General features: G+C 43.4%; 1 protein-coding gene across 1 annotated transcript in view; it reads right to left on the reverse strand.

Moving 5' to 3' along the window:
* RAD51C (RAD51 paralog C) overlaps window positions 1-27,750 on the reverse strand; it is a 112,147-nt gene that overhangs the window by 41,083 nt on the left and 43,314 nt on the right. The window contains exons 5-6 of the mRNA XM_069757346.1: window positions 23,462-23,593; window positions 4,061-4,127 (exon numbers count right to left, since the gene is read on the reverse strand). Of these exons, the coding sequence (XP_069613447.1) occupies window positions 4,061-4,127; window positions 23,462-23,593 (199 nt within the window). The remainder of the gene's footprint in view (window positions 1-4,060; window positions 4,128-23,461; window positions 23,594-27,750) is intronic.

Below are 27,750 nucleotides of genomic sequence, written 5' to 3' on the forward strand. Positions count from 1 at the left end.
AGCATCAATAGTAAAAAGATCTAATGTTAAAAATAATAAAAAAAATTAAAAATAGTTATATACTCACCGTCCGTAGGCCCCCCTTATCAGGAACAGGCCTTTCCCGCTCCTCGCGACGTCCCGATGACCGCTCCATGCATTGCGGTCTCGCGAGATGATGACGTAGCGGTCTTGGGAGACCGCAACGTCATCATCTTGCGAGACCGCAATACACTCTTCAGGCCGGAGCACACAAGGAGCGTTGGTAACCGCTTCAATCCGGGAGCCAACGGAGGGTGAGTATATCACTATTTTTTATTTTAATTCTTTTTTTTAAAACAGGGATATGGTGCCCACATTGCTATATACTGCGTGGGCTGTGCAATATATTACGTGGGCTGGGCAATATACTACGTGGGCTGTGCAATATACTACGCGGGCTGTGCAATATACTACGCGGGCTGTGCTATATACTCCGTGGCCTGTGCTATATACTCTGTGGGCTGTGCTATATACTACATGGCTGTGCAATATACTACGTGGCTGTGCTATTTACTACGTGGGCTGTTATATACTACGTGGCTGTGCTATATACTACGTGGCTGGGCGCGAACAATCAGCGATAGGCGCAGTCCGGCCGCGAATTGGCGCGGGATTTGAACAACGCTTCGCTAATAGGTCGCATCCGGCCGAATCCTGTGTATTCAATGTATTATTCTAAAATCTTCATAAATAAACTACATACATATTCTAGAATACCCGATGTGTTAGAATTGGGCCACCATCTAGTCATGAATAAGCAAGCTTTATGAAAGGTGGTTTAGATGGATGTACTTACAGTCAGTGTGCTGCTGTGTGCGCAAGACACAGCATATGGATCCAATAATAACTGGAGCATATGCACACACTAGTATACTGATGGGCCATGTGAAAATACACGGAGAGCATGGGCCAGGCTAGTGCATGTAAATGCAGACCGCTCCTAGAACCTGCACTATGCGGACAAACACACAGAACTGCACACAGAGCCAGCCATAGCTGCAATTTGCAGTTTTTCTTTATTATTTTTTGTCTGTATTATTTTAAACAAGACTATGGATTCTACATTATTGCTCTGAAAAAGAGGTAATTAGCAATCATGCATTAAACAACACCTGTCACCGGGTCAAAACTGGCCAGTTTTAGCTCTTATTTTATTCCTGCTGCTCCGCTGAGCATTCCGGATGTTTTTCTTTCCTAAGGGGGTGTTACTCAAAGGATTCTCTGTGGGATGGTGTTTACGCTTTACACTGGTAAAGACCATAAAAATTAGTACTAAATAAAAATGCCCATATCTCTAGGTTTAAAAAACAAACACAAAATAGAACAAGAGTATAAAATAAGAGTAAAAACTGGCAACTTTTGACCTGGTGACAGGTCCACTTTAAAGGGAACCCGTCAGCAGGATTGTGCAGAGTAACCTACAGACAGTGTCAGGTCGGCACCGTTATACTGATTACAATGATACCTGGTGATGAAATCCGTCGTGTGGTTGCTGTTTAATGTTTATTTTCAGTTTTGAATTAGTGATATGCTCGTGCCCCGGGGCGGCCTGTGGGGTCTTCACGTGGAGCTCTAATTAGGCATTCATCAGTATGGGCTTCTGACAGGTCACTGACCCCTCACTGACCTGCCCCCTAGTTTATTGACAGCCAGCTTCCAGCAGTTATATAGCGGGGAGCCAGCTGTCAATCAGCACTACATTGGCATTAATTCCCTGTCCACAGAGCAGCCTGGAAGAGGAAGAGCTGCTCTGTTGATGTGAAGCAGCAGAACAGAGGGCAGGAGCTTACTTTCACCGCTTTGAGCCAGCGCTGCTGAGGGTAGGCAGGCAGTTAGTAATTACCTATCTGTTAGATCTTAGGTCAATAGTGAAAAAGAATAAAATAATCCCCCTTTAAAGTCTGATTTTTGGGATTCAATTGACAAGGCTCTGGAAACCAGGAACCGGATTCTGCAGGGCCCGGACTTGAAAGGTATGTAGGTGAGCATTCTCGACCTGTTCATAGGACTATTCGAGGAAGATGAAAATAAGGCATTGCTAATTTGCTGCTAGTAAATTAAACCGTACCAGGGTTCTGATAAATGGAACTGCAGTGGTTTTCTGTTGCTGCTATGCTCCATGTCTAAAATGATCCCCACTTTTGAAAGCATTGCTCTTAGTAATAAATATATATAACCTGTGTTTTCATTATTTACACCTCTACTTTCTGGGAATTTCAGCTCAGTGGGCGGTCCGATCAGTGACCGACAGTTGTCTTTGTATAAGCGTGCACACAGAGTCAATCGCTAACGGACTAATCCAGTGGGCAAAAAAAATCCCAGAAAAAGGAGAGGGTTAAATTACTAAAACATAAGTTATATCGAATCTGTTCTCACAAAACTATACCTCAATCTACCCTGCTCTATAACATGATGCCTGCCGACTGGACTGAATTTTCATGGTGAAAAGTTCCCTTTAAGAAGGTTCATGACAGATCAACGGTTTATTTCTCTTTTTACAAGGAAATACAAAATGGTGTTATAATTTTGTAGGATGTCAAACAAGGGTGAAGTGTGTTTACGATGAGAAAGCATGATTGATATTGATGTTCCAAAAATCCGGCCATGTTCTGTGTTGAGGACAATGTGAAATACTGCAGGAGAGAAGTGATTCTCACGCCTACACAGTGTCCTTGGCTTCCTCTTAAAGAATTCGGATTTGAGTGCCATTCTATCTGTCCTTTACCAGGTCTATGAGAGGCTCTGTGGCTTATGATAGGCAAGTGTCCAGGTACGTCACCATGCACCACTATGACTATGTCATATGTACATACAGATACATACAGATATATAGTTGTGGAAAAAATTAAGTAACACTTTGGAATTACCTAAGCACAAATAACACTGCCCTTCCCAATCTGTCTCGTGGATTCAGATCTCAGCTATCAAAAAGCTAACTCTTTACCGGCCATACGCTTAAGGATACATTGGATTGATGCATACCCTCAGAGAGGAACATTGGGTTTATATTGTGCCGTCTTCCAAGTATCTTTATTGTTGCATATGAATAATAATGCATGTAAATAGTTTATATAGAGACAAATAGGCAACGTGTTGCCCTTGTGGCATTTAGTAATCTAATTGGAAACGTTGCCTAATATCCACATTAGATTACAATTTTGAACATAGGCATTACAGAACCTTAAAGAGGACTTGTCACTGGATCATGTCACTATGCTGCTCTTTTTTTATCCTGGTTCCAAAGATATAAGCCTTTTTATCTAGTGCTAATTTTGATGGTGTTACGAGGACTGATCTGCATTATTACCCTGCGAGCAATGCCCCCTTCATAAAAAAACAACATAAAAACTAGCACCAAATTGAAAGGCACAACATATCAGGAACTGTTTGGGAGTCTTTAAAAAAAAAAAAAAAAAAAGGGAATCGATGAGCACTCTGTAATCTGACAGCAGCACTATGTAAGAGCTGAGACCCGGATTTCAATGATATATCACTTAGTTTATTAGGTGCAGCAATGTATATCGACAGAGAGCTGATAATGAGTGGTGGGGGCATGGTTGGACTTGCAAGCACAAGGCAGCAAGCGATAATCTCCTGTTGATTAAACAGTGAATTTATTGAAATGGGAACACACAGCCTGGTAAGTAACACATCACTGGAATCAGGGTCTCAGCTCCTACACCTTGCTACTCTCAGAACACAAAGCAAAACCCTGCTGATATTCTCTTTACAGTATTAAGAAGAACAGTAGGAATAATATCACTGTCTCCTTCTGATCTAATGTATGAACCATTCTCTTCCACAAGCTGTTTCTAGGGAAGAATGCCTGGCCTCACAGAGGGGCCATATGGACCTGGTGCTGCGGGCTAGGCCCTGTACACACACCATTATGTGTCAGTCCTTAAGCTGAGCATACGCAAATCTATTTGGCTTTGATTGGTTAAGAACAATATTCTGTGCTATCGGGACACCAATATTACTATATACTACTAATAAGTTATGCTGTAAAATAGAGCTGCAGATGAAAATGCTATCATACCCAAGGCTGGTACCAGCAGAGATTCACTCGATCCAATTCTTGTGGTCATTTGATTTGTCAAGACTACCTAGAAAAGTAAAGCAAACTACATTTTAGCAGTCAAAATGTCTGTCATATGGTTCACGGATGCAGACTTGGGTTCTTACACTAGTACACTGTGAATTCAGACATGCACTTCATCATCATAAATCACAGTCAGATATCACTATACCAAATTGTGCGCCATAACACCACTCAATAGACTCTACCGAACGAATGGTATAAGTAACAAAAACAGCAATATAATGAAGCAATATTAAGCTCTTCAAGACAGGACCTAAGGAATGCAGAAATGGCTTTACTCTTCATGGCAATGTAGCTGAATAATGATCAAATTTGCAGAAATTGGTCGTTTTCATAAATGTAGCCACTTTGGGATCAATATACGGTAAATTATTGATTACCGTAATTTATTTTTTTGGGAGGGTGGAGTTAGTAGGTGGAATGGGCATCATCATATACTGCAAAAATGCAGCAAAGTATAAATGCTTTCAAAACTAGAAGTACGGTATTTTAATCAATGAAAAATAGAAATTGAATGAACAAAAGAGAAATCTAAATCAAATCGATATTTGGTGTGATCACTCTTTGGCTTCCAAACAGCATCAATTCTTCTACAGTATGTGCAGATCAGATAAATACTATATCTGCCATGATAAATTTAGTATAAACCAACAAGCTGAGATTTTCAATTATTTTGTTTGGGCTTGTCCCACTTGTGCTGCACCGGTGTCTAGTAGCCTTTAGGATGGACATTGAGAGGCCGCTCACACCAGTGATAATTCTCTCTTCCAAGAGAATAGGATTGATTATGGTAATGACACTCGGCTCAATCACTGATCAAAGTTTGAGATGAGTATGAGTTTACCGTGATCCGATTCTCCCGCATGAGCGAATTGTATCACAGGTGCGGAGAAGACGGAATACTGAATTTCTCCATTGTCTGAGTCTGCGTGAACCGGACTGCACTCGGATAATATCTGAGTGCAGTCCAATGTTTTCCAAGCACCCAAAGACTTCAATGCTGAATCGGCATGAGAAAAAAAACAGATCTGCACTGCCCCATGGTATAACATTGGACCGAGTTATACGTTCGTGTGAGAGAGCCTCAAAACTGATAGCAACACACGCTATTGCTGCATCAGTGCAGTTTATTCTTTTGATGTGTTGGTACCCATCATTGCACTGTTTTAACAGAATATTATATAGTATTGGCATTTTTTCAGGCTGATTATGCAAATGACACTCTGATCAGAGTTTGACGACAGTGTAACCGGATTCTCTCACCTGAGAAGATGGAGAAAAAAAATGTCTCCATTGTGTCAGACCGTGGAAATTGGACTGCACTCAGATGTCATCCGTGTGCAGTCTGAAGGTTTCCATGGACTCACTGATTTGCATGACCATGTGTGAACCGAATATCGAATCCTAAATTGGCCATGCAGCATTTTTTTTTTCTGCAGACAGACTCTGTCAGAGTAAAAACATTAGAAGTGTGAGTGACCCCTTAGAATAACATTGGTCCAAGTGCAATCTGATGTTTTGTCGGATCAAACTCGGACCAATAACACGTTTGTCTGCACCAGCCGTAAGTTCAAAGGCATATTCAGCGCCTATGAACCTCAGCGTACACACCTCATTTTCATACTATTTTCTATCATGTAGATAGTATTTGTGTGACAGTTGATACTTATTAAATGGATATCAAGATGACCTGGTGATGGATAGGGCAGGTGACAGGTAACATCTCTATGTTTATGTCCCCGAATTCTGTTTTTTTATGTACCGTATTTATTTGGTAGGCGGGGTGGAACTAGATTCAATGATGTACATAAAAGGTCACTTGACTTTACCATCTTACTTGACGAAGCTTTTTGGCATGGCGAAACACGTGAGATAGCATTCCTCACTTGGTATTATATACATACAGACACCATACTTTGCTTTCTCCAGCTAGCTTCATTATGGATTTGTAACCTGCTGATATCGTAATGCTTCTTTTTAACTTTTGGTGTTATTCATAGATGTAGGTATAGTACAACTAGGGTAATAACCATTAAATATGTTATTTATGGCTTTTTTCTTGCATGTATGTGCGCCCATTCTTGTGCAATTTGGGTCCGGGACCAGGACACTTTTTACCTTTGGACAGTTTTTTTTTTTTATTTAGTTGGTCATATAATCAAAGTACTAATTGGCTTATATTGGACATACAGTGATTTGTGTGTTTTTGTGGAATTTTTCACCGTGTGTTCATACATCTGCTGGCACTCAGATTTATCAATTGAGCAGTGCCCATTTACTCTTCTACAGGTTCCCGATAAATATTCTTGTCTTTTGTAGCCTTAGCAAAGTGTCCGATGACAATGGTATGTATGACAATAAATCTCCACAGTTCCATGCAGACATTTATCAAGATGTATCATAGGCACCAAGCAGAGGGTACACAGACCCCGATACGAAGCCATTAGCCGTGCTTTCTTACAGTGATCATACTGATGATTTAATGCTAACACTGTGTGAGTAAGTGTCTCCAAGCATCATGTCAATCACACAAACCTTTTCTTATGTGCACCTAACGCACCGCTTCAACCTCTCACTCACAATAGGTGTCTTCCCCTCATCCTTCAAGCATGCCAAGATCACACCCATCCTCAAAAAGCCCTCCCTCGACCCATCCTCTGTGTCTAGCTATCGCCCGATATCTCTTCTCCCTTATGCCTCCAAATTGCTGGAGCAACACGTCCATCTTGAACTGTCCTCCCACCTCTCCTCCTGCTCCCTCTTTGATCGGTTACAATCTCCTGCTCCCTCTTTGATCGGTTACAATCTGGCTTCCGTTCCCATCACTCAACTGGAACTGCCCTAACTAAAGCCACCAATGACCTACTAACTGCCAGGAGCAAGCGACACTTCTCTGTCCTCCTTCTCCTGGACCTGTCTTCTGCCTTCGACACTGTGGACCACTCCCTTCTGATACAGATCCTCTCATCTCTTGGCATTACAGACTTGGCCCTTTCCTGGAGCTTGTCATATCAGACAGATCGAACATTCAGTGTCTCCCTCCCCCACACCACCTCCTCACTTCGCCCCTTGTCAGTCGGTGTTCCTCAAGGCTCTGTTCTAGGACCCCTACTCTTCTCCATCTACACTTTCGGCCTGGGACAGCTCATAGAATCCCACGGTATGCAGTACCATCTCTACGCTGAGGACACGCAGATCTACCTATCCGGACCTGACCTCACCTCCTTACTTACCAAAATCCCACACTGTCTGTCTGCTATTTCAGCCTTCTTTTCTGCTCGCTTTCTACAACCGAACATGGACAAAACAGAATTCATCATCTTTCCCCCATCTCACTCTACCCCTCCACCAGCGCTATCCATCAATGTCAATGGCTACTCACTTTCCCCAGTCCCACACGCCCGGTGCCTCGGGGTGATCCTTGACTCTGCCCTCTCTTTCAAGCCACATATCCAAGCCCTTGCCTCCTCCTGCCGTCTCAAACTCAAAAATATTTCCCGGATCCGTGCTTTCCTTGACCGCGACATCGCAAAAACGCTAGTGCATGCCCTTATCATCTCCCGCCTCGACTACTGCAACCTCCTACTCTCTGGACTCCCCTCTAGCACTTTGGCACCACTCCAATCCATCCTACACTCTGCTGCCCGACTAATCTACCTGTCTCCCCGCTATTCCCCAGCCTCTCCCCTATGTCAAGCCCTTCATTGGCTTCCTATCGCCCAGAGACTCCAGTTCAAAACCCTCACAATGACATACAAAGCCATCCACAACCTGTCTCCTCCATACATCTGTGACATGGTCTCCCAGTACCTACCTACACGCAACCTCTGATCATCTCAAGACCTCCTTCTCTACTCCCCTCTCATCTCTTCTTCCCACAACCGCATCCAAGACTTCTCCCGTGCTTCCCCCATACTCTGGAACTCTCTACCCCAACACATCAGACTCTCGCCTACCACAGAAACCTTGAAGACTCACCTCTTCCAACAAGCCTGCAGTGATCCTGAACTTACTGAACCACCGCACAACCAGCTCTACCCTCTCCTAGTGTTTCATCACCCATCCCCTGCAGACTGTGAGCCCTCGCGGGCAGGGTCCTCTCTCCTTATGTACCTGTGTGCCTTGTTATTTGCTCATGTTTAATTTATTTGTCTATATTTGCCCCGTATTTACATGTAAAGCGCCATGGAATAAATGGATCTATAATAATAATAATGTGCAAATAACATGCACGATATTGAGGCAATTGGGTGTGCGGTTTCTTTCAGCAGACGGCATTATGAGGATGCAATTTTGCATTATTTCTACGAGTTGCAGCTAAAACAGCTAAGACCTCAGCACTATTCAATTGAAAACCTGCCAGGTTATTATCTTTGGAACAATAAATATAATATACAAATAAAATAGAATCTGAGCGTCGAAGAGTAATGGAATAAAGCAGGCATCTGCTGAATCCAAAAAGCCCAATCAGCCGAGGCGACTTGCGTGTTGTTCCCAGCTAAAATGTATTTGAACTGGCGCAATGACAGAAGCTATGCATAAGCATGGCCCTTTTTATATCTTCCACATTAGCTAGCTAATCAGGCGTATCATGCTGTTAACTCCTCCAGCTCTGAAGCCATTACGCTGCCTGCTGGTATAGCTTGGCTATATTTAGGAGCTGTTAGAACAGCAATTCAGAGTGGAAGAGCTTAGGAGGCTCTGACGAGGGCAGAAAGTACATTTATTTATACTGCTACAATGCTGCAACGGGGACACACAGGAGAGCTTTATTTTATGCAATGTGCTTCAAAGAAGGGATTCCTAATTTCATGGTACAAACCCCACACTATTTTATTAGGTCAAATCCACTTGCTAATTTTAAAGTGGTTCCAAGAGAAAAGTAGAAACGTTCTTCCATCAGAAAATGCTCAGCGTGAAAAATAAAGGCATGAGATCGTGATATTTCAGAACTCATCCTGTAGAACCTGTACCAGCACCAGCTGTATCCTTGGTTCCCCAACCTCCGCTTATGTAACCCAGCAATAAAAAGTGCTTCAGTTATGTAATATATTTATGCTGGGAAATCAAATTTCAGGAACAGTGGTTTTATAGGGGTGCTGTGTCTATTTAATAAGAGGTCCACGGATGGATGTGTACGGATGTGAGTGTATGAGCAAACATATGGGGCGGATTTACTGAGCAACATGTATTGGAACTTTGCCTTAAATTGAGCCCAAGAAATTATCTTACATGCCTTGTCCCAAATGTACTATGTGCTTTATACAAGGTTTTCCAGTTGTGGAAGTGATGAAGAAAGGGGAATACCGGTAGTCTAAATTGCCTTCCTTTGCCCCAACATTGCACCACGATTTAGCATACTAGTGGACTAACATACCATAACCCAATTCATAGATGTGCAATATTTATCTAATAGAATGAGCCAATTTAATAACCTTTTCACATTTTAAGATTGTATAGTATAATTTTGCACCCTCTAAAAGATAGACAGCTTTAGGAAATCAGTCCTATTATGCTCATACAACTGAGGTCTCAAGAATTTAGCTCATAGACGGAACAGCAATAAAGTTCTAAACATCTGCAATAATTTGTAACAGAGAACCTATGGGACAGAAACACAAAGGTGTGATCCAAAACTGACATTTTAATCCTAAATGTCTGTCACAATCAGTGACATCTGTTTCATGGGACAGGCTGGTCCCTATCTGCTGAGCATGCATCGGTTGTAAATTCTGATGTATGCACAGTACGATCCTGTCACTGAACAAAATTATTTTTATGCACAGTGACAGTTCACTCACTTGCTGGCTCTGATCAGAAGTGACGAGCCAGCAACAAGAGAGCGCACTGTCAGTGTGCATTGTAAGGAGGAAACCCAGCAGAGAACAGCATGACCCCAGCTCATCACTTCTCATCAGGGCCAGTGAGGGAGCGAACTGTAACTGCACACTAAGAAGAATATTGCACAGTTACAGGATAAAAGAAGAGAATGTCCAGCTTCACCGAATCCGTAAAAAAGAGTTTTCTTTATTCACAAACTTTAAGCATAGAGGATACAGACTTCAGCACGAACCATATGGTTAAGAATCTCAACACGTTTCTGGAGACTGAGCTCCCTTAATCATGACAAGGGATTGGACTTTATACGCCTGGACACAGCGGGTCCGTGCTCCTGAAGTTTGGTTTATGCATCACGGGTGAGATGGCTTATATTTTTCTTCTTTCACAGTTACAGGATCCCATTGATCATCTGTCGGAATTGACAACTAATGCATGCTCAGTAGAGCAGGGACTAGCCCAGCCCACGAAACGGACATCACTGACGACGCTATATTTTAGGGTGGGGGCAGAAGCTGCGGCAATGACGACTCATTAAAGCATTCCAGCATCATCAAACAGGAAAAAGGTTAAAAAACAAAACAAAATAAAACAGTACTGAGGGAACGATAGGGAATTTTATATTAAAGTATATTAGAAAAGAGATTAGATTATGACTTTAAATAGACATTTTGGATTAAAATAAATGTATATTTCGGACCACCCCTTTAATGGTTATCATATAGAATACTTTATAATATTTAGTACTGGCCTATATAATCAGGGTACAAAGTTTTTCCATACAATTAGCATACATTAAGAACTGTGCACATTTTGTAACTATGCAACAAAAAAACCTCTCGAGTTAGGCTTCTTTCACATTTACGTCAGTATGGGGCCGTCACAAAGCGTCGGCGCGATGTACCGACGTACGTTTGTGAGATTGTGCATAACGTGAGCAGCAGACGCAGTATTTCAAGGCGTCTGCTGCCCATTCTAAAGTCCCGGGGAGGAGAGAGAGATCACCGCCTGGGCATGCGCAGTTAAAAATGCAGGATGCAACGCACGAAAAAATGGTACCTTTATTGTTTTTTCAAAACGACGGGCCGCCAAAACCCGCCGCATCCAGTGGACGACGCATGCAATGTATGGCCATACGTCGCTAATGCAAGTCTATGGTGCAAAAAGGCATCCTGCGGGCAACTTTGCAGGATGCGTTTTTTTCTCCAAAACGACGCATTGTGACGGTTCCAAAACAACAGAAATGTGAAAGAAGCCTTACCCAATGCAATTTCCACAGCGTAGGCCCTGGCGTCCTTGTAATATGTGTTGTGGGCAGTTCTTTACTAGTAAATCCACAATAATGTATTGGGATACCTTCGCGGTGCAATATGAAGAGGGAGGAGGGGAGACAATCCTATACATACACAAATCTATATATGCTACTGGCATAAAAAAATGTTTTTTATATCAAACATTTTTAAACGGCCACTGTCAATTGATTAAAGTTTGAGATATCAAGTGTTGGTGGGGTAGCAGGCGCTAAAATTCTCCCCCCAATTACTCTTGATTTTCATCCCTATTCTAATTGACGAAATGATGTCACCGCTGTGCTCTGCTTTACGGCCGGCGCTGACACAGTCAGTGCGGGAAGCTGACGGCGGGTGACGTAACAGACATCGGAATGTGAGTATGTACTGTTTTGTTTTTTTTTTACTTTTACGCTGGTAACCAGGGTAAATATCGGGTTACTAAGCGTGGCCCTGCACTTAGTAACCCGATGTTCACCCTGGTTACCCGGGGACTTCGGCATCGTTGAAGACAGTTTCAACGATGCCGAAGTCTTTCCCCTGATCGTTGGTCGCTGGAGAGAGCTGTCTGTGTGACAGCTCCCCAGCGACCACACAACGACTTACCAACGATCACAGCCAGGTCGTATCACTGGTCGTGATCGTTGGTAAGTCGTTTAGTGTAACGGTACCTTAAGGCTAAGGCCAGAGGGAGTGGCAAGCAGCTGCTGCATTTTTTAAAAAATTTGATTATACATGTGGGTGGTTATTCATAAACTGTCTTCATATAACAGAACAGTCCCCTCTTTTTTTTTTTCTTTTACAATTTGAGCCTGTAAGTCCTGATTTTCCTCAGCCCATTTCCTGATGATTGAAGAAACCACTGTATTTTCGGCAAATGCCATGCCTTCTCTACCTTTAAGTTGGAGATCTAATGATGACAAACTGCATATTCTGTGCCTGGCCCACCAATATTAACTCAGAGAGCGAAAAATAAGAATAAGCTCACCACTGCCATTCCAATATATTCCCTCACTATATGAAGTTTAAATCCACAGGTGATTTGTCAGCTTCGGCAAGTAGTTCTAAGTGAAGGAGGTACTGCTGGATTTTCTTAAAATCATTGCAATTGTGGCACCCCTAGGGGTATTTGCCACAAAAATAGTTACTGACAGTAAGTACAAATACTAAAATAGCAAGACTGCACTACCACCTCCGGCCAGAAGGGGGAGCTCCAGAGACTCCCCTTGATCCATTCTGGTCTGAGAAGAAATGGCAGTTGGGCCAAGGAGCTGATGGTGAGAGGTCATACAGTTGAATCTCTAACAGCCCTGTGACTGTTACCAGGCCTAAATCACCGGCCTGAGGAGAAGAGGGATAGAGAAAAAGGACATTGTGAGAACCGGGTAGCATTAATCACTACCCAGAACAGGCGCAAAGACGGATACCGGATCCGTGGCTGTATTCATTATATAGAATACAGCAACCGGAAAAACGTGAGGTGATATCAGCTTCACTAGGGTCGGATGCAGCAACAGACACAGAGTTCAGCGGTACTCCCAGAGGGGGTAAACCGATAAAAGGACTCGGGTTGCCCGTCGAACCAGAACCCGGAGGGGACAGATTGGGCCGGCAGCCAGTTCACATACAGCAGCAGGGCCACACAGAAATTGCGCACAATAAGAGGCGAAGACCCCGGCAGGGTCAAAGTAACTCAGAGTTCCCATACAGACTCCGGTGACAGGACTGGTTGTAAATCCTTTTATGTTAAAGTAAACTGGTTAAACGTTTCAGTGCCTCAGTCTTTCATTTGGACAATAGCCATCTATCCAGGATCAGGATCGTCACCGCTGGGAGAACCTGCTGCTGATCAAGTAAGTGCCTGTCCCCTCATGATACCCCTTACACTGTGCATTGCCTGAGGCCACAGCACCGGGTCAAGCCACCCGTGACATCCCCCTCAAGAGACAGACTCCATTGGTCCGGTGCTGGGTATCCCGGTCTCCTGGGCGTCACAATTGGCGTCACGAACAGGATCTAGCCAGCCCGTATACCGGGTATTGTGTGCCGTGATTGGAGCCCAAAACTGTGAAAACTGGGATGAAAAATCTTGAAAATTGACTTTATTAAAGAAAAATCCATTCCCCATTGAAAACTATTGAAAGTGACTTTTCCCCATTGGTTATAATGGAGTAAAGATGGCCGCCATCCCCTGAGGTAATCACTTCATAACCGTTAGGCACGAGACTGTTAATTGAGCTACGCCATCACCTGAGCCCCAGTCTAACTGAAAAACTTCAGAATCTGCCATTACAGAGCGCGGTGGGTGGGAGCAGCAGGGGGCGTGTCATTGTGGGCGGCACCAAGCTGAGCGCTCTGACATCAGAGCAAGGGGAAAATCGATCCTGCTGCACAGCGGAACGAATCTACACTATCCCGACGGAAGCGGAGGACCGGAAGGGTCCGGATTAACTAAGGGGGCACAGTATGTCGCAGCACGGAGACGCCGCAGCACTCGGCAACGCTAATGCAGCTGAAAGACAGAGTGTCAATAGAGAGTCCGGCAGCGCAGCGGTGCAAGGAGTGGCGCCCATCATGCCGGTGCTGATGCCATATACCCCGGGTGGCCCATGGCTTCCAATGTATGAAGGTGAGCCTAATACCCTTGACGATTTCAGAGAAAAGATGCTGGCCCATTTTGACATGTTCCCTGTGGGTGAAGTTCAGCGTGTTAGTCTCCTGATGATGCAGTTAAGTGGCCATGCTAAGCGAGAAGTCACAGCATGGGCAGCTGATCTAAAAGGCACTGTTGAACGCATATTTGCTGGATTAAAAGCTACATTTGAAACCACGGCCAGCAGCAAAGCTAAAATACGATTCTTTAGTTGCAAACAAAAAGCTAATGAGGGCGTGAGAGACTTTGCCTTAAACCTGCAGGAAGCCCTTAAATCACTTACACTGGCTGAACCCATTTTTAACACCGGAGCGGATAAACTGCTAAGAGATCAATTTATTGAGGGACTCTACACCCCTTCTCACCGGGGGCATGTGAGCATGCTTGTTTTTAAGAACCCTGAATTGACATTTGCCCAATTAAAGGAGAGCGCTATACGTCTCCAGCTGGCAGAGGCACCTCGGGATCAGGATCCTGCGCAACCCATGGCAGAGGCACCTCAACAACAGGGAGTGCCAGTGACATCAGCTATGTCTGGGGCCATTGCTAAGCCCCTGGGGCCCAGTACTAATGAGGCTCTTCAACAAAAGCTTGACTCTTTAGCTGATGTTGTTGCTTCAATGGCTAAAACCATGCAGGAGATGAGAGGACACAAGATGGAGTTGGCAAACTGTAGAGAGGATGTTCCATGGATGAGACCCCGGAGATACCCGACATGGAGAGGACGACCCCGCGACCGCTACCAACCGGATGGACAGCCCATTTGCCGCCGTTGCCAGCAGCCGGGCCACTTTGCACGAGATTGTGATTTAAACGGGAATCCCCTGGGAATGCGGGCCGCTTCGCAGGAATGAACTTTCAAGGCCCAACACCCTGGCACGACAGGTACATCGGAGGACGACCCATTATCCCTATCGTGCTGGACGGAATTCCCCTCAACGCTTTGCTGGACACAGGTTCCCAGATTTCATCTATACCGTATATCCTTTATAAGAGGTACTGGGCTGATGCAGATATTGATAAAGGGCCCTCTGATGTTGAACTAGATATATGGGCCAGTAATGGTAAGTTGGTACCGAAACTAGGATTCAGGGAGATGACCATAAAGATTGGTAAAGTAGAACTGAAGAAACAGGGTATAATTGTTGTTGATGTTGACCGGCGGAACTGTGAACCAACTGTATTGATAGGAATGAATGTGTTAGAGAACTGCTTTTCCGAAGTCATTTCTGTCTTACAGCAAATTGCTGAAACTGCCCAATCCTGCCAGCAGAGAGTTCTCCGGAGGGAAATAAAAGTATTGATGTTAAGGCAACAGGTAGAAGTTGCAGGTGGAGAAATCGGCAGTGTGAGGGTAAGTGATCCAACGTCTATTGTAATCCCACCAAAAACAGAAATGCTGGTATGGTGTAGAGCAGCCATTGGTACTAAGGGACGAGATTATCAAGCCTTAATAGAACCAGTGTACACCAACAGCAGGCCCACTATACTCACAGCACGAGGGATAGTCGAGGTACACCGGGGACGAGTGCCGGTACGACTTTTGAACTGTGGAGAGGAAGAGGTCACTTTGCCAAGGTATGCTACAATGGCAAAGCTATATACTGTTGACAACAATGCCATCACAACCATTGAGCCCTTAGAACCAACCTGTCAGGTGGAAGGCAATGGCTCAGATGGAGAAATGGAGGATTGGTGCCAACAGCTACACGTGGGCATAAATTCAACACCTACCCATCAAAAACAAGGGGTGTATAGGCTAGTGACGGAATATGAACAAGTCTTCAGTAAACACCCATTGGACTTCGGACAGATAGAAGGGGTAGAACACACAATCCCCACTGGTGACCATCCCCCAATAAAAGAAAGATATAGACCCATACCGCCCGCTCACTATCAATGTGCAAAAGATATGCTGAGGGAAATGAAACAGGCCGGGGTAATAAGAGACAGCTGTAGCCCCTGGGCGGCCCCTCTAGTGATTGTCAAAAAAAAGGACGGAACCATGAGAATGTGCGTAGACTACCGGAAGATTAATAACATCACCCATAAAGACGCCTACCCCTTGCCTAGGATAGAAGAGTCCTTAACTGCTTTGAAATCTGCTAATTATTTTTCCACCTTAGACTTAACAAGCGGGTATTGGCAAGTCCCTGTGGCTGAGAGAGATAAGGAAAAGACGGCATTCACCACACCAATGGGTCTATGTGAATTTAATCGCATGCCGTTCGGACTCTGCAACGCATCCGGTACCTTCCAGCGGCTGATGGAATGCTGCCTCGGACACAAGAACTTCGAGACCGTCCTCCTGTACCTAGATGATGTGATCGTCTACTCAAAGACTTACGAACAACACTTAATAGACCTGGCAGAAGTGTTCGAAGCCTTATCCAGGTATGGCATGAAAGTCAAGCCATCCAAATGTCACCTTCTCAAGCCAAAGGTACAGTACCTGGGACACATCGTGAGTTCGGAGGGTGTAGCACCAGATCCCGAGAAAATAAGCGCCATAAGGGATTGGCCAAGACCTACCAGCGCAAAAGAAGTGAGACAATTCCTGGGATTGGTGGGTTACTATCGCAGATTTATAAAAGGATTTACCAAGTTGGCAGCACCCTTGCAAGACACCTTGGTAGGGCAGACGAAGAAACCTTCAAACCGAAACCCTCCTTTTCAGTGGAACGACGAAAGGGAAGACTCCTTTGAACAACTAAAGAAGGCACTAACCGGAGAAGAGGTTCTGGCATACCCAGATTACCATAAACCTTTCATCCTCTACACCGATGCCAGTAATGTGGGACTAGGAGCGGTGCTGTCACAAAAGCAAGAAGGTCGGGAGAAAGTCATCGCCTTTGCAAGTAGAAAGCTCCGGCCTACTGAAAGAAATTCAGAAAATTACAGCTCCTTCAAATTGGAACTACTGGCAGTAGTTTGGGCTGTGACGGAGCGTTTCAAACACTATCTGGCCGCTGCAGAATTTATTGTCTATACTGACAACAATCCGTTGACCCACCTGGACACAGCCAAATTAGGTGCGTTAGAACAGCGATGGATAGCCCGGTTATCTAATTACAACTTCATAATCAAGTATCGAGCAGGTCGCAAGAATGGAAATGCCGATGCCCTATCCCGGATGCCACACTTGAGAGATGTAGAAGAGGAAACGGGGGAGCTTGAAGAAATTGAACTACCAGCCTTCCATCGTCCCAAGGCAAAACATCATCAGTCAAGTACCTATCAGAAACAACAAGAGGTGAATTTTAATCCGTTAGCACACCATAGATAGGCTGACACCCAAGACAGCAATCCGGCTGTGAAGTTGGTGAAGGAACTGTTGACTGAGCAAAGTGCATATCCCTATGAGGATGCCCCAGAAGAGACGCATCAACTCTGGAAAGAGAGAGGCAAAATGTTCCTGTATCAAGGGAAGCTCTGTAAAAGATACACCAATCCGAAAACACATGAATTGGTTTGGCAGATTATTGTGCCTAAACAAGATGTGAAGATGGTCCTCGAAGCTTACCATAATGGTGCTGGTCACTTCGGTTGGAAAAAGTTAGAAGTACTTCTAAGAGAAAGATTTTATTGGGTCGGGATGAGAAAATCAATCGAACAGTGGTGCAGAAATTGTGGCCCGTGTAACCTCAGAAGAAACGATCAAAAGAACCAAAGAGCACCACTGCAGCCCATAATCACCAAACAACCACTTGAACTTGTAGCCATGGACCACGTGAAGTTGACACCAAGCCGGTCCGGCTATGTCTATGCCTTGACCATCGTGGACCATTATTCACGTTTCTTGGTAGTAGTACCCGTAAAAGATCTGACAGCAAAAACAGCAGCCAAAGCATTCCAAACGTACTTTTGTAGACCCCATGGATATCCGGAACAGGTTCTCACCGACCAAGGTACAGCCTTTGAATCAGAGATCTTCAGAGAATTCTGTAATATGTATGGTTGCAAAAAGATCCGGACGACGGCCTATCATCCACAAACAAACGGCTTATGCGAGAAGATGAACCATATTGTAATAGACCTACTAAAGACTTTACCTGAGACAGAAAGGAATCAATGGCCAGAGAAATTGCCTGACTTGGTGGATCTGTATAATCATGTCCCGGTGAGCTCCACCAACTGCACTCCAGCTTACCTTATGCGTGCAAGACCCGGCCAATTACCAATCGATCTAGAAATGGGAATTCTGAAACCAGACGCAGAAGTTCAAGACTCCAATTGGGATATCATACGGCAAAAGCAGTATCGCCAAGTGCAAGAGAGTGTGGAAAGAAGCCTTCAGCAAACTAGAGAAAGACAAGAGCGAACTTTCAACCAGAATGCTCTAGCGACCCCATTAAGACCGGGTGACCAAGTGCTCAAGAGAAATCGTCGAACCAATAAACTGGACAATCAGTGGGAAGCCGTACCCTACACAGTTTTACCAACAAGAGTGGATAATCCTAAAATGTGTCTCATTAGCAAAAACGGAGGCTTAACATCTGTACTAGTGTCACGAGACAATCTTAAATTATGTCCGGAAGCATTGAAAGAGCCAGACGTTGTCCAGCCAGAACCAGAAGTTATTCAACCCATACAGGTTCAACCAGTAAAGGAAAAAGAAGAGGAAGTGTATCACACCTGTATAGGAGACTTTCCCAAAACCCTACTAACATACCATGGTGCAGTAGTGGTTCCCATGGTGGCCTTTTACCCAACACCGAACCCAATACCAGAAGTCCCAAGACAGGAAGAGGCTGACCCCGTACTACAGGAGGTTCCAGGCCAGGAAGAACAGATTCCTGGTCAGAGTAATCCCATTCACGGTGGACTTGCCAACTCCATAGTCGTGGAATTATCTTTAGCAGAGCGGGCAGATACTACATCCGCAGTAGACAGTAGTACACCACATGAAGAGACACCGCTATTACGTAGATCACATCGTAGTACCCAGGGTCAATTACCGGCCAGGTATGCAGATTACCAACTATAAAGCTCATAATGTGAATTGTATATATGTTATGCCGTATATAGTTAAACAGAAAATGTAGTATAGTCATTGTTATCAGTCTGCAACGTTTAAGCCCAGTGCCTACAGAGACTTGTCTGTATGAACTTCTTGCATATTCTTGAACTTGTTATCAGCCCGGAGGCACTAAATCAAAGCTCCGTAAAGACTGCTTTTTGAACTTTGCTTTTTGCTCTTTTTGAACTTTCTTTAGACTTTATATTGATAACTCCGTTGGAAAAATGGAACTAAATTCCTGGACACAAAGTGCAGTGCCTTTCCTAGTACCTTCAAGGATAGGACTGTATTAATAGACGCTATTTGAAGTGACTTTTTACAGAACTCTATTTTTGTTTCCTTGAGTGGTTTTTGTAACTTTTCATTTTTAAGACTCTGTACATATTAATTGTTATTTCAAAATGTTATTGTCCCACAGTCCCGGAGTACTGTTCTTAACTAAGGGGGAATGTGGCACCCCTAGGGGTATTTGCCACAAAAATAGTTACTGACAGTAAGTACAAATACTAAAATAGCAAGACTGCACTACCACCTCCGGCCAGAAGGGGGAGCTCCAGAGACTCCCCTTGATCCATTCTGGTCTGAGAGAAGAAATGGCAGTTGGGCCAAGGAGCTGATGGTGAGAGGTCATACAGTTGAATCTCTAACAGCCCTGTGACTGTTACCAGGCCTAAATCACTGGCCTGAGGAGAAGAGGGATAGAGAAAAAGGACATTGTGAGAACCGGGTAGCATTAATCACTACCCAGAACAGGCGCAAAGACGGATACCGGATCCGTGGCTGTATTCATTATATATAATACAGCAACCGGAAAAACGTGAGGTGATATCAGCTTCACTAGGGTCAGATGCAGCAACAGACACAGAGTTCAGCGGTACTCCCAGAGGGGGTAAACCGATAAAAGGACTCGGGTTGCCCGTCGAACCAGGACCCGGAGGGGACAGATTGGGCCGGCAGCCAGTTCACATACAGCAGCAGGGCCACACAGAAATTGCGCACAATAAGAGGCGAAGACCCCGGCAGGGTCAAAGTAACTCAGAGTTCCCATACAGACTCCGGTGACAGGACTGGTTGTAAATCCTTTTATGTTAAAGTAAACTGGTTAAACGTTTCAGTGCCTCAGTCTTTCATTTGGACAATAGCCATCTATCCAGGATCAGGATCGTCACCGCTGGGAGAACCTGCTGCTGATCAAGTAAGTGCCTGTCCCCTCATGATACCCCTTACACTGTGCATTGCCTGAGGCCACAGCACCGGGTCAAGCCACCCGTGACATCCCCCTCAAGAGACAGACTCCATTGGTCCGGTGCTGGGTATCCCGGTCTCCTGGGCGTCACAATCCTCAGTTAAATCTTCAATACAATTCCATGTACATATCAAAGAGACATAGTAGCATAATGTTGACGCGTTTCGACCGCTCTTCAATGTTTGTATCATTCATGTTTTGACTAACAGGAAATTCAATATACGAGCATAAACCATTACCTCCTGAAGTGATGTAAGAAATATTTACAGATAAACAAAAAATAATTCTATATACATTAATAAGTATAAGTAAAATTATACATTTAAAATAATACCGTAATTAGTGTAAATATATCTCAGGCTGTTTCCACAAATGTATCCATAATAAATATGCGGAAAAAGCCAGAGATAATTTGAACTAATAAATCTATAACAAATTGCCGCAGAAATTCAGTCCGTTAGGAGAACGGATATTGAGTTGCAAAACCCAAAATACTTCTCTATTGTGAAGGGCCTTACACCAGTTTCCGCCACATCTGATGTTGTTGACCCATAGTTAACCTTAACCTGATAATCCGCAAAATACCTGCTTTTCTCAAAGATAGTTGAGATGTCTTAGGCTAGGTTCACATTGCTTTAGTGGGTGTCCGCTGACTGAATCCGTTACATAGCGCCACTAACGCAATGTAACGGATCCGTTCGCGCACCCATTGACCGAAATGTATCTAACGCATCGCTAACGTATGCCATTTTTGGCATGCGTTAGCGATGTCCCGTTATTTTCTGACGGACCTCGAACGCTGCTTGCAGCGTTTTTGGGTCCGTTCTGGCTAGCGCAGATCGGGCATCTGCGCTAGCGGGATCGCTAAACGCAATCCCTTTTTGTACATTGCGTTAGCGCATTCCGTTAGCATATGCGCTAAACGGATTGCACTAACGCAATGTGAACCTAGCCTTACTGGCTTTAAATGATTTCACATGGATAAAAGAACTCATCATATCTTTTGTGTGCTATTGTTTATTTATATTCTTGCGTCCCCCATGAGCTTGCTCTTACGTCAGTTGAGCACCATTTTGCCACCTGTAGGATGTACAGCTTAAAACACAACAGTATCTTCTAATTGCAGTTGAATTCTTACTTCATGATAATTATTTTGATGACACATATTTACAGATCAAGGGCACCATAATGGGGTCAAAATTTTCTTTTTCTCAGTGCTGCACGTGGCATGGTGGGAACATTTTTTTTTTTTCTCCTGATAATCCATTTTACGATTGTATACTCTGGTACAGTCGTTTCATTGATGATATCCTTCTGGTGTGGACCGGCGAAGAAGCAGTCATACCAAATTTTTGTAAATACGTGAATAGAAAAAACAACAAAAAAAAACAGCTGAAAAAGGGGCAGCACCACTTACCTGCCCAGGTCTCTGAACAAATGCTCTACAGGATGCATCCAACCCATATAGCAAAGATGGCAACACAGGTGAAAAATACCAAATAGACAGCCACTCACAGCCTACCAGTTCATGGAGGGGGAGACTGCTTAGTATACGTGTACACAATAGAGGCCTGTATAGGGAATGCATAGTGTCTGGTTCTCAGCCTATTAGTCACGCCCATACTATTCGATTAGGCGGGCTGTCCAGCACTCGCTCAATGCATCCCATGTGAACATCCCTGTATACAAGACCAAACCTGCTGGGCTGGCTGCATCCTGAAAAATAAAGTGCACAAAATACATATAAAGTATGTGGGGTATTGGTCGATATTTTGGCCAAAATATGCAAGCTCGCAACCCAATGTCAAGGGTCCTCACGCTTGCGAGTCCTATCACTAAACTAGTAGCAAAACCACAAAATAGGTCTAAAAACCCTCCAAAAATTAAAAAGTGCCTTAGTGCATTTGTTCGGAGACCTGGGCAGGTAAGCAGTGCTGCTCCTTTTTTAGCTGTTTTTTTTTTTAATTTTTGGAGGATTTAAAAAACAAAACAAAAAACAAACTCGTGTTTTTTTTAAGGTTCGCTTACACAAGCGTATAACATGGCCGATTCGGCATAAGAAAACAATTGCAGCATGCTGCGGGCGCATCCGATGATCGGATCATGCGCACCCATACATGTCTATGGATGCGTGTGAAACATCGGACTGCACTCAGGTGTCATCCGAGTGCAGTCCAACATCCGCAGACACAGAGAATGGAGAAGATGGAGAAACTAAGTTCGAGCGAGAGAATCGGATAACTCACATGACAGTCAGATCAAACTCTGGCATAATCAGCCCAATTCTCACACATGAGAGAATCTACGTCAGTGTGAGTGAACCCTAAAAGGGTGGGTTCCATAGGTGATGCATTGTCTCAAAACTATTTTGTTCCCAATACAACAATACTTGGCTTACATTACGTGTTATTTTTTAGATCAATAGTCATATATCCAGCTTTAGAAATCTGGTCCCCGGGTTGGGGAGATGATAGGCAGATGCGTTTCAGACCCTCAGGTCTCAGGTCTTTTTTCGACTATTGATTGATCTTCCAAGTTCTGGTCTCCGCTATGGGTGAGCTGACATAATCCATTATCTTGTCTTTATATTTTAGATGAGGTGGCAATAAACATAACACTTGCCAATATGCTAACAAAACAAATATATTTTCTGCTAATAAAGGCATTACAAATGGAATCTGCTCCTTTATTGTGACACCACACACACGTGTTCATATCCTGGAATGCATTTGTTGCAGACTGCAATGTTGGCTGTACAATACGAAAAACTAATGCTGACTATATAGCTGATGTACATAAAATGAAAGCTGAACATCTCAGGTGCCGCTAAACATTTTTTAGATAAACATACTGGCAATTTCCAATTTTTGGGGGGTATTTTTTGGAATTGAAAGGGTTGACAAACCCAGACAGGGTGACAATTGGCGTAAACCCCTGCTCAATGGAGAAGCACTTTGGATTTTGCAACTCAATACCTACTCTCCTAAAAGGTCGAAAAACGTCAACATTATCCTACTATCTTCCTTCCTTTCATATGCACATGAAATTTTAATGAAAATTTAATAAAGGATTCCAATGATTTTCAGAAAATCCAACAGTACTTTCTTCACTTTGAACAATTAACTTAGAGACCCACAGATAATAGCGACTGAAGCTCACTGACTCCTATAGATGAAAACTTGAAATATTTCATACATTTAAAAAATAAATAAAAAAAATTAGAGGTCCTCTTAAAAAAAGATCCAAATATTTTTTTACTTTATAGCACGAATGCTGTTATGGATGCACTTACTGCTAGTTTGTGTTGATTAGCAATGTTTAGTAACTGCTGTGCCAACATATTTAGGAGTCGCGTCCGTAAGGAGAGGTCATCAAAGGAATGTCGAAAAGGAAATGCAATGCTATCAATGATAACCAGTTTGATCTGTACAAAAGAAAAAAAAGGTATAAAACAGTTACATAGAATAACAACTTTATTCTATTATGGATAGTAAAACAACGGTATGTATTAGAGGATAGGCAGGATGCCCCTTAAACAATAAATCGTCAGACACACAATCTTGTCGGTATTGGCGTATTTGACAAATTTTGTATAAAAACCTTTTGAAAATATGCGTTTTGCAGTTTTCAGACTGGTTCCAAAGCATAAATATTATATTTTCTAGAAAAAAAAACACCAAAAAAACACTGCCCCATTCACTACCATTCGCTCATGTGAACCTAGCCAAAAATGGACAGCACTAGAATGTCATCAGCGTGCTGTCCCGTTTACTTGTATTGGTGAGATGTGCCTGCTAAAGAGCCCAAAGTAAGATATGTCTCCTTTTTCTGTTCTGGGTTATGATTTGTAAGCAATAGTAATGAGCGGATATACTCGTTACTCGAGATTTCTCGAGCACGCTTGGGGTCCTCCAAGTATTTTTTAGTGATCGGAGATTTAGCTTTTTTTGCCGCAGCTGAATGATTTACATCTGATAGCCAGCATAAGTACATGTGGGGGTTGCCTGGTTGCTAGGGAATCCCCACATGTACTTATGCTGGCTAACAGATGTAAATCATTCAGCTGCGGCAATAAAAGCTAAATCTCCGATCACTAAAAAATACTCGGAGGACACCCGAGCATGCTCGAGAAATCTCGAGTAACGAGTATATTCGCTCATCACTAGTAAGCAAAATAAAAAAAGAATACGTAATGACCGATACATTATTTTCCATCAGCTAGCTCTCTTTGAAAGACACTGACACATGTACGACAAACAATGGCCAACGAAAAAAGTCTAAAAAGAAGGGGGTAGATGAGAGGAGGGTTGAATGTAGAATCAGACTACGCAGGGTTTGTTTGTAGTCTATTGCCATGGAGACACACAAGTTTGTCTTGAAGCTGTGAACACAAAACAATAGGGGCTTAACGGGGTTCGCCAGTCTTAAACACAAGTCTGCAGTCACTCTGAGTCTGCAGATTTGTGAATCATCACACTGTGTACACTGCATGCTGTGAGGCTTCTCCAGTGACAGGAGGAGGCAGTCATGTGACCACAAATATGTGATATGCATACTCTAGGCCACATTCCAACTAGATGGGCACAGCCTTGATCAATGCAAGTGTATTGAGCAAGGCTGGAAAGTTTAGTCAGGATGTGACCGGGAGTATGTATATTGTATACTTGTGGTCACATGACTGCCTCCTCCAGTCACTGGAGAAGCCTCACAGAATGACTGCAGGCTTACAGTTTATCACCAGACAACCCCTTTAATAATTTGGGACTTTAGCCAGGCTGCTTCATTCTTTCATTCTAAATACAGTGCAATAATAAAATGTCTACAAAATTGTACTTAAGGTAGCCATTATGGTTTATTATAAGACTGTCAGCAGTCACCAAATTCACATTTGCAGAATACCCTAGGCTAATCTATATGTTAATATATTTCTTAGTCCTGTACTGCTTAATCCAAATCTGGGAACTACTGGACCCAACTTGACATAAGGACATAACCCCTAAAAACACATGTCATTGCTGTGCTGGTTGAAGTCACCGGCCTACTTTTATTGTCCCATGGTGCAGAATTTGGGCAACCACCGTTTAATCACAATATGGCTTGAGGACGTATGCTAGCGCTTTGAAAATCAGCCTTCTGAGAGTGAATTTCCAGCTGTTTGCTGCCGTCACTGACAGTGCTGAAGACTGCAGATTTGGAGGCAGCGATTCGGAATTACAGTGCACAATAAGAAATCATGAATTACATTACGTAAACTGTAAGAAGATCTCCAGAAATGTGGCTGCAACACGGAATAGAAGAGGCTTTCTCAGCATATGTGTATGGCTACTTACCGACAGTTACACGTCTCTACCAACACCTAGGAATTAGCGAGCATTAGTACATATTAGAACCAGTTAGGAGGGGTGTCAACATTTATGAGAATAAGGGTCACATGAGTTTCTACTAAACTTTGTTTATCAATTATTCCCGATTTTCAATATCTGTGCTTGTAGTCTCTGAACTGGAGCCTTCACTTTCTACTGGTCATGTGAAGATCCCACAAATGAAGCGTATGGCAGAGTCGGAATAGGTCTTATACATATGAGAGCTGCATACGTTTCATAATCAATACACTATATGCAGAAACCAGAATCATTGTGTAACAGTGATAGCAGGCATGTAAAGGGTTTGTCTAGGACAGGGGTCTCACGCTCAGCCAGCTAAACTGACAGCACATAGAAACAATTTCAATACGAAGGGCCGCGTTCTTTGCGAGAGAACATTACTTTTTCAGTGATACCTTTATTTTTCAATATGACTTTATGATCGGTCTTTTTTTACTTCAGTTTTGACATAGAACAGCATTTTTAGTGGCCAAATATTTTCCATACTTTATTTTTAATATTTTTTAAAAAGAGGTTTTCATTTTTTTGTCCCACAATTGGCCCCATACAGTTTTATTGTTTTACAATTAGTCCCTTACAGCAATAACGTCCTCAATCCTATAACAAATGTCCCCAATCTTGTAACAATGTCCCTTGTCCTGTAATAATGTCCTCAATCTTGTAACAATGTCCCTTGTCCTGTAATAATGTCCTCAATCTTGTAACAATGTCCCCTGCCCTGTAATAATGTCCCCAATCATGTAACAATGTCCCCTGCCCTGTAATAATGTCCCCAATCATGTAACAATGTCCCCTGCCCTGTAATAATGTCCCCAATCATGTAACAATGCCCCCAATCATGTAACAATGTCTGTTGTGAGTTCTGTTTTTGGGCTCCCTCTGGTGGTTACTGGTGGTACTGGGTGACTTGTGTTCTCTGCGGTCTCTGGTGTCCACCTGTTCCATCAGGATATGGGAGTTTCCTATTTAGCCTGGCTTTCTTGTCATTTCCTCGCCGGCTATCAATGTAATCAGTGTGTCTTTTTACCTCTGCTACCCGCTTCTGTAATCTTCAGGACAAGCTAAGTTTTGATTTTCCTGTTCCACGTTTTGCTTTATTTTTGTCTTGTCCAGCTTGCAGATATGTGATTTCTTGTTGCTGGTTGCTCTTGTGGGCTGAAATTACTCCTCATGTTCCATGAGTTGGCACATGAGTTCAAGTAATTTCAGGATGGTTTTTTGAAGGGTTTTTCGCTGACCGCGCAGTTCACTTTTGTATCCTCTGCTATCTAGCTTTAGCGGGCCTCATTTTGCTGAATCTGTTTTCAGAACTACGTATGTACTTTCCTCTCATTTCACTTGTGTATATACTGTCATGAACCCAATGGCAGGGGATCACAAAAGGACAAGCACAAAAGCAGAACAAGCTCTAGGGTGATGGAACCTGAGCTGACCGCGATACTGAACCTAACACACAACTAGCTGTAGCCGGGGAACGTGCCTACGATGATTCTAGACGTCTCGCGCCAGCCGAAGAACTAACTTTCCCTATTAGAAGAAACACAGACCTCTCTTGCCTCCAGAGAAACACCCCACAGAAATAGCAGCCCCCCACAGGTAATAACGGTGAAATGAGAGGAAAGTACATACGTAGTTCTGAAAACAGATTCAGCAAAATGAGGCCCGCTAAAGCTAGATAGCAGAGGATACAAAAGTGAACTGCGCGGTCAGCGAAAAACCCTTCAAAAAACCATCCTGAAATTACTTGAACTCATGTGCCAACTCATGGAACATGAGGAGTAATTTCAGCCCACAAGAGCAACCAGCAACAAGAAATCACATATCTGCAAGCTGGACAAGACAAAAATAAAGCAAAACGTGGAACAGGAAAATCAAAACTTAGCTTGTCCTGAAGATTACAGAAGCGGGTAGCAGAGGTAAAAAGACACACTGATTACATTGATAGCCGGCGAGGAAATGACAAGAAAGCCAGGCTAAATAGGAAACTCCCATATCCTGATGGAACAGGTGGACACCAGAGACCGCAGAGAACACAAGTCACCCAGTACCACCAGTAACCACCAGAGGGAGCCCAAAAACAGAACTCACAACAAATGTCCCCTGCCCTGTAATAATGTCCCCAATCATGTAACAACATCCTCTGTCCTGTAATAATGTCCCCAATCATGTAACAATGTCCCCTGCCCTGTAATAATGT

The sequence above is a fragment of the Ranitomeya imitator genome, chromosome 3, assembly GCF_032444005.1.
Source record: "Ranitomeya imitator isolate aRanImi1 chromosome 3, aRanImi1.pri, whole genome shotgun sequence".
NCBI lineage: Eukaryota > Metazoa > Chordata > Amphibia > Anura > Dendrobatidae > Ranitomeya > Ranitomeya imitator.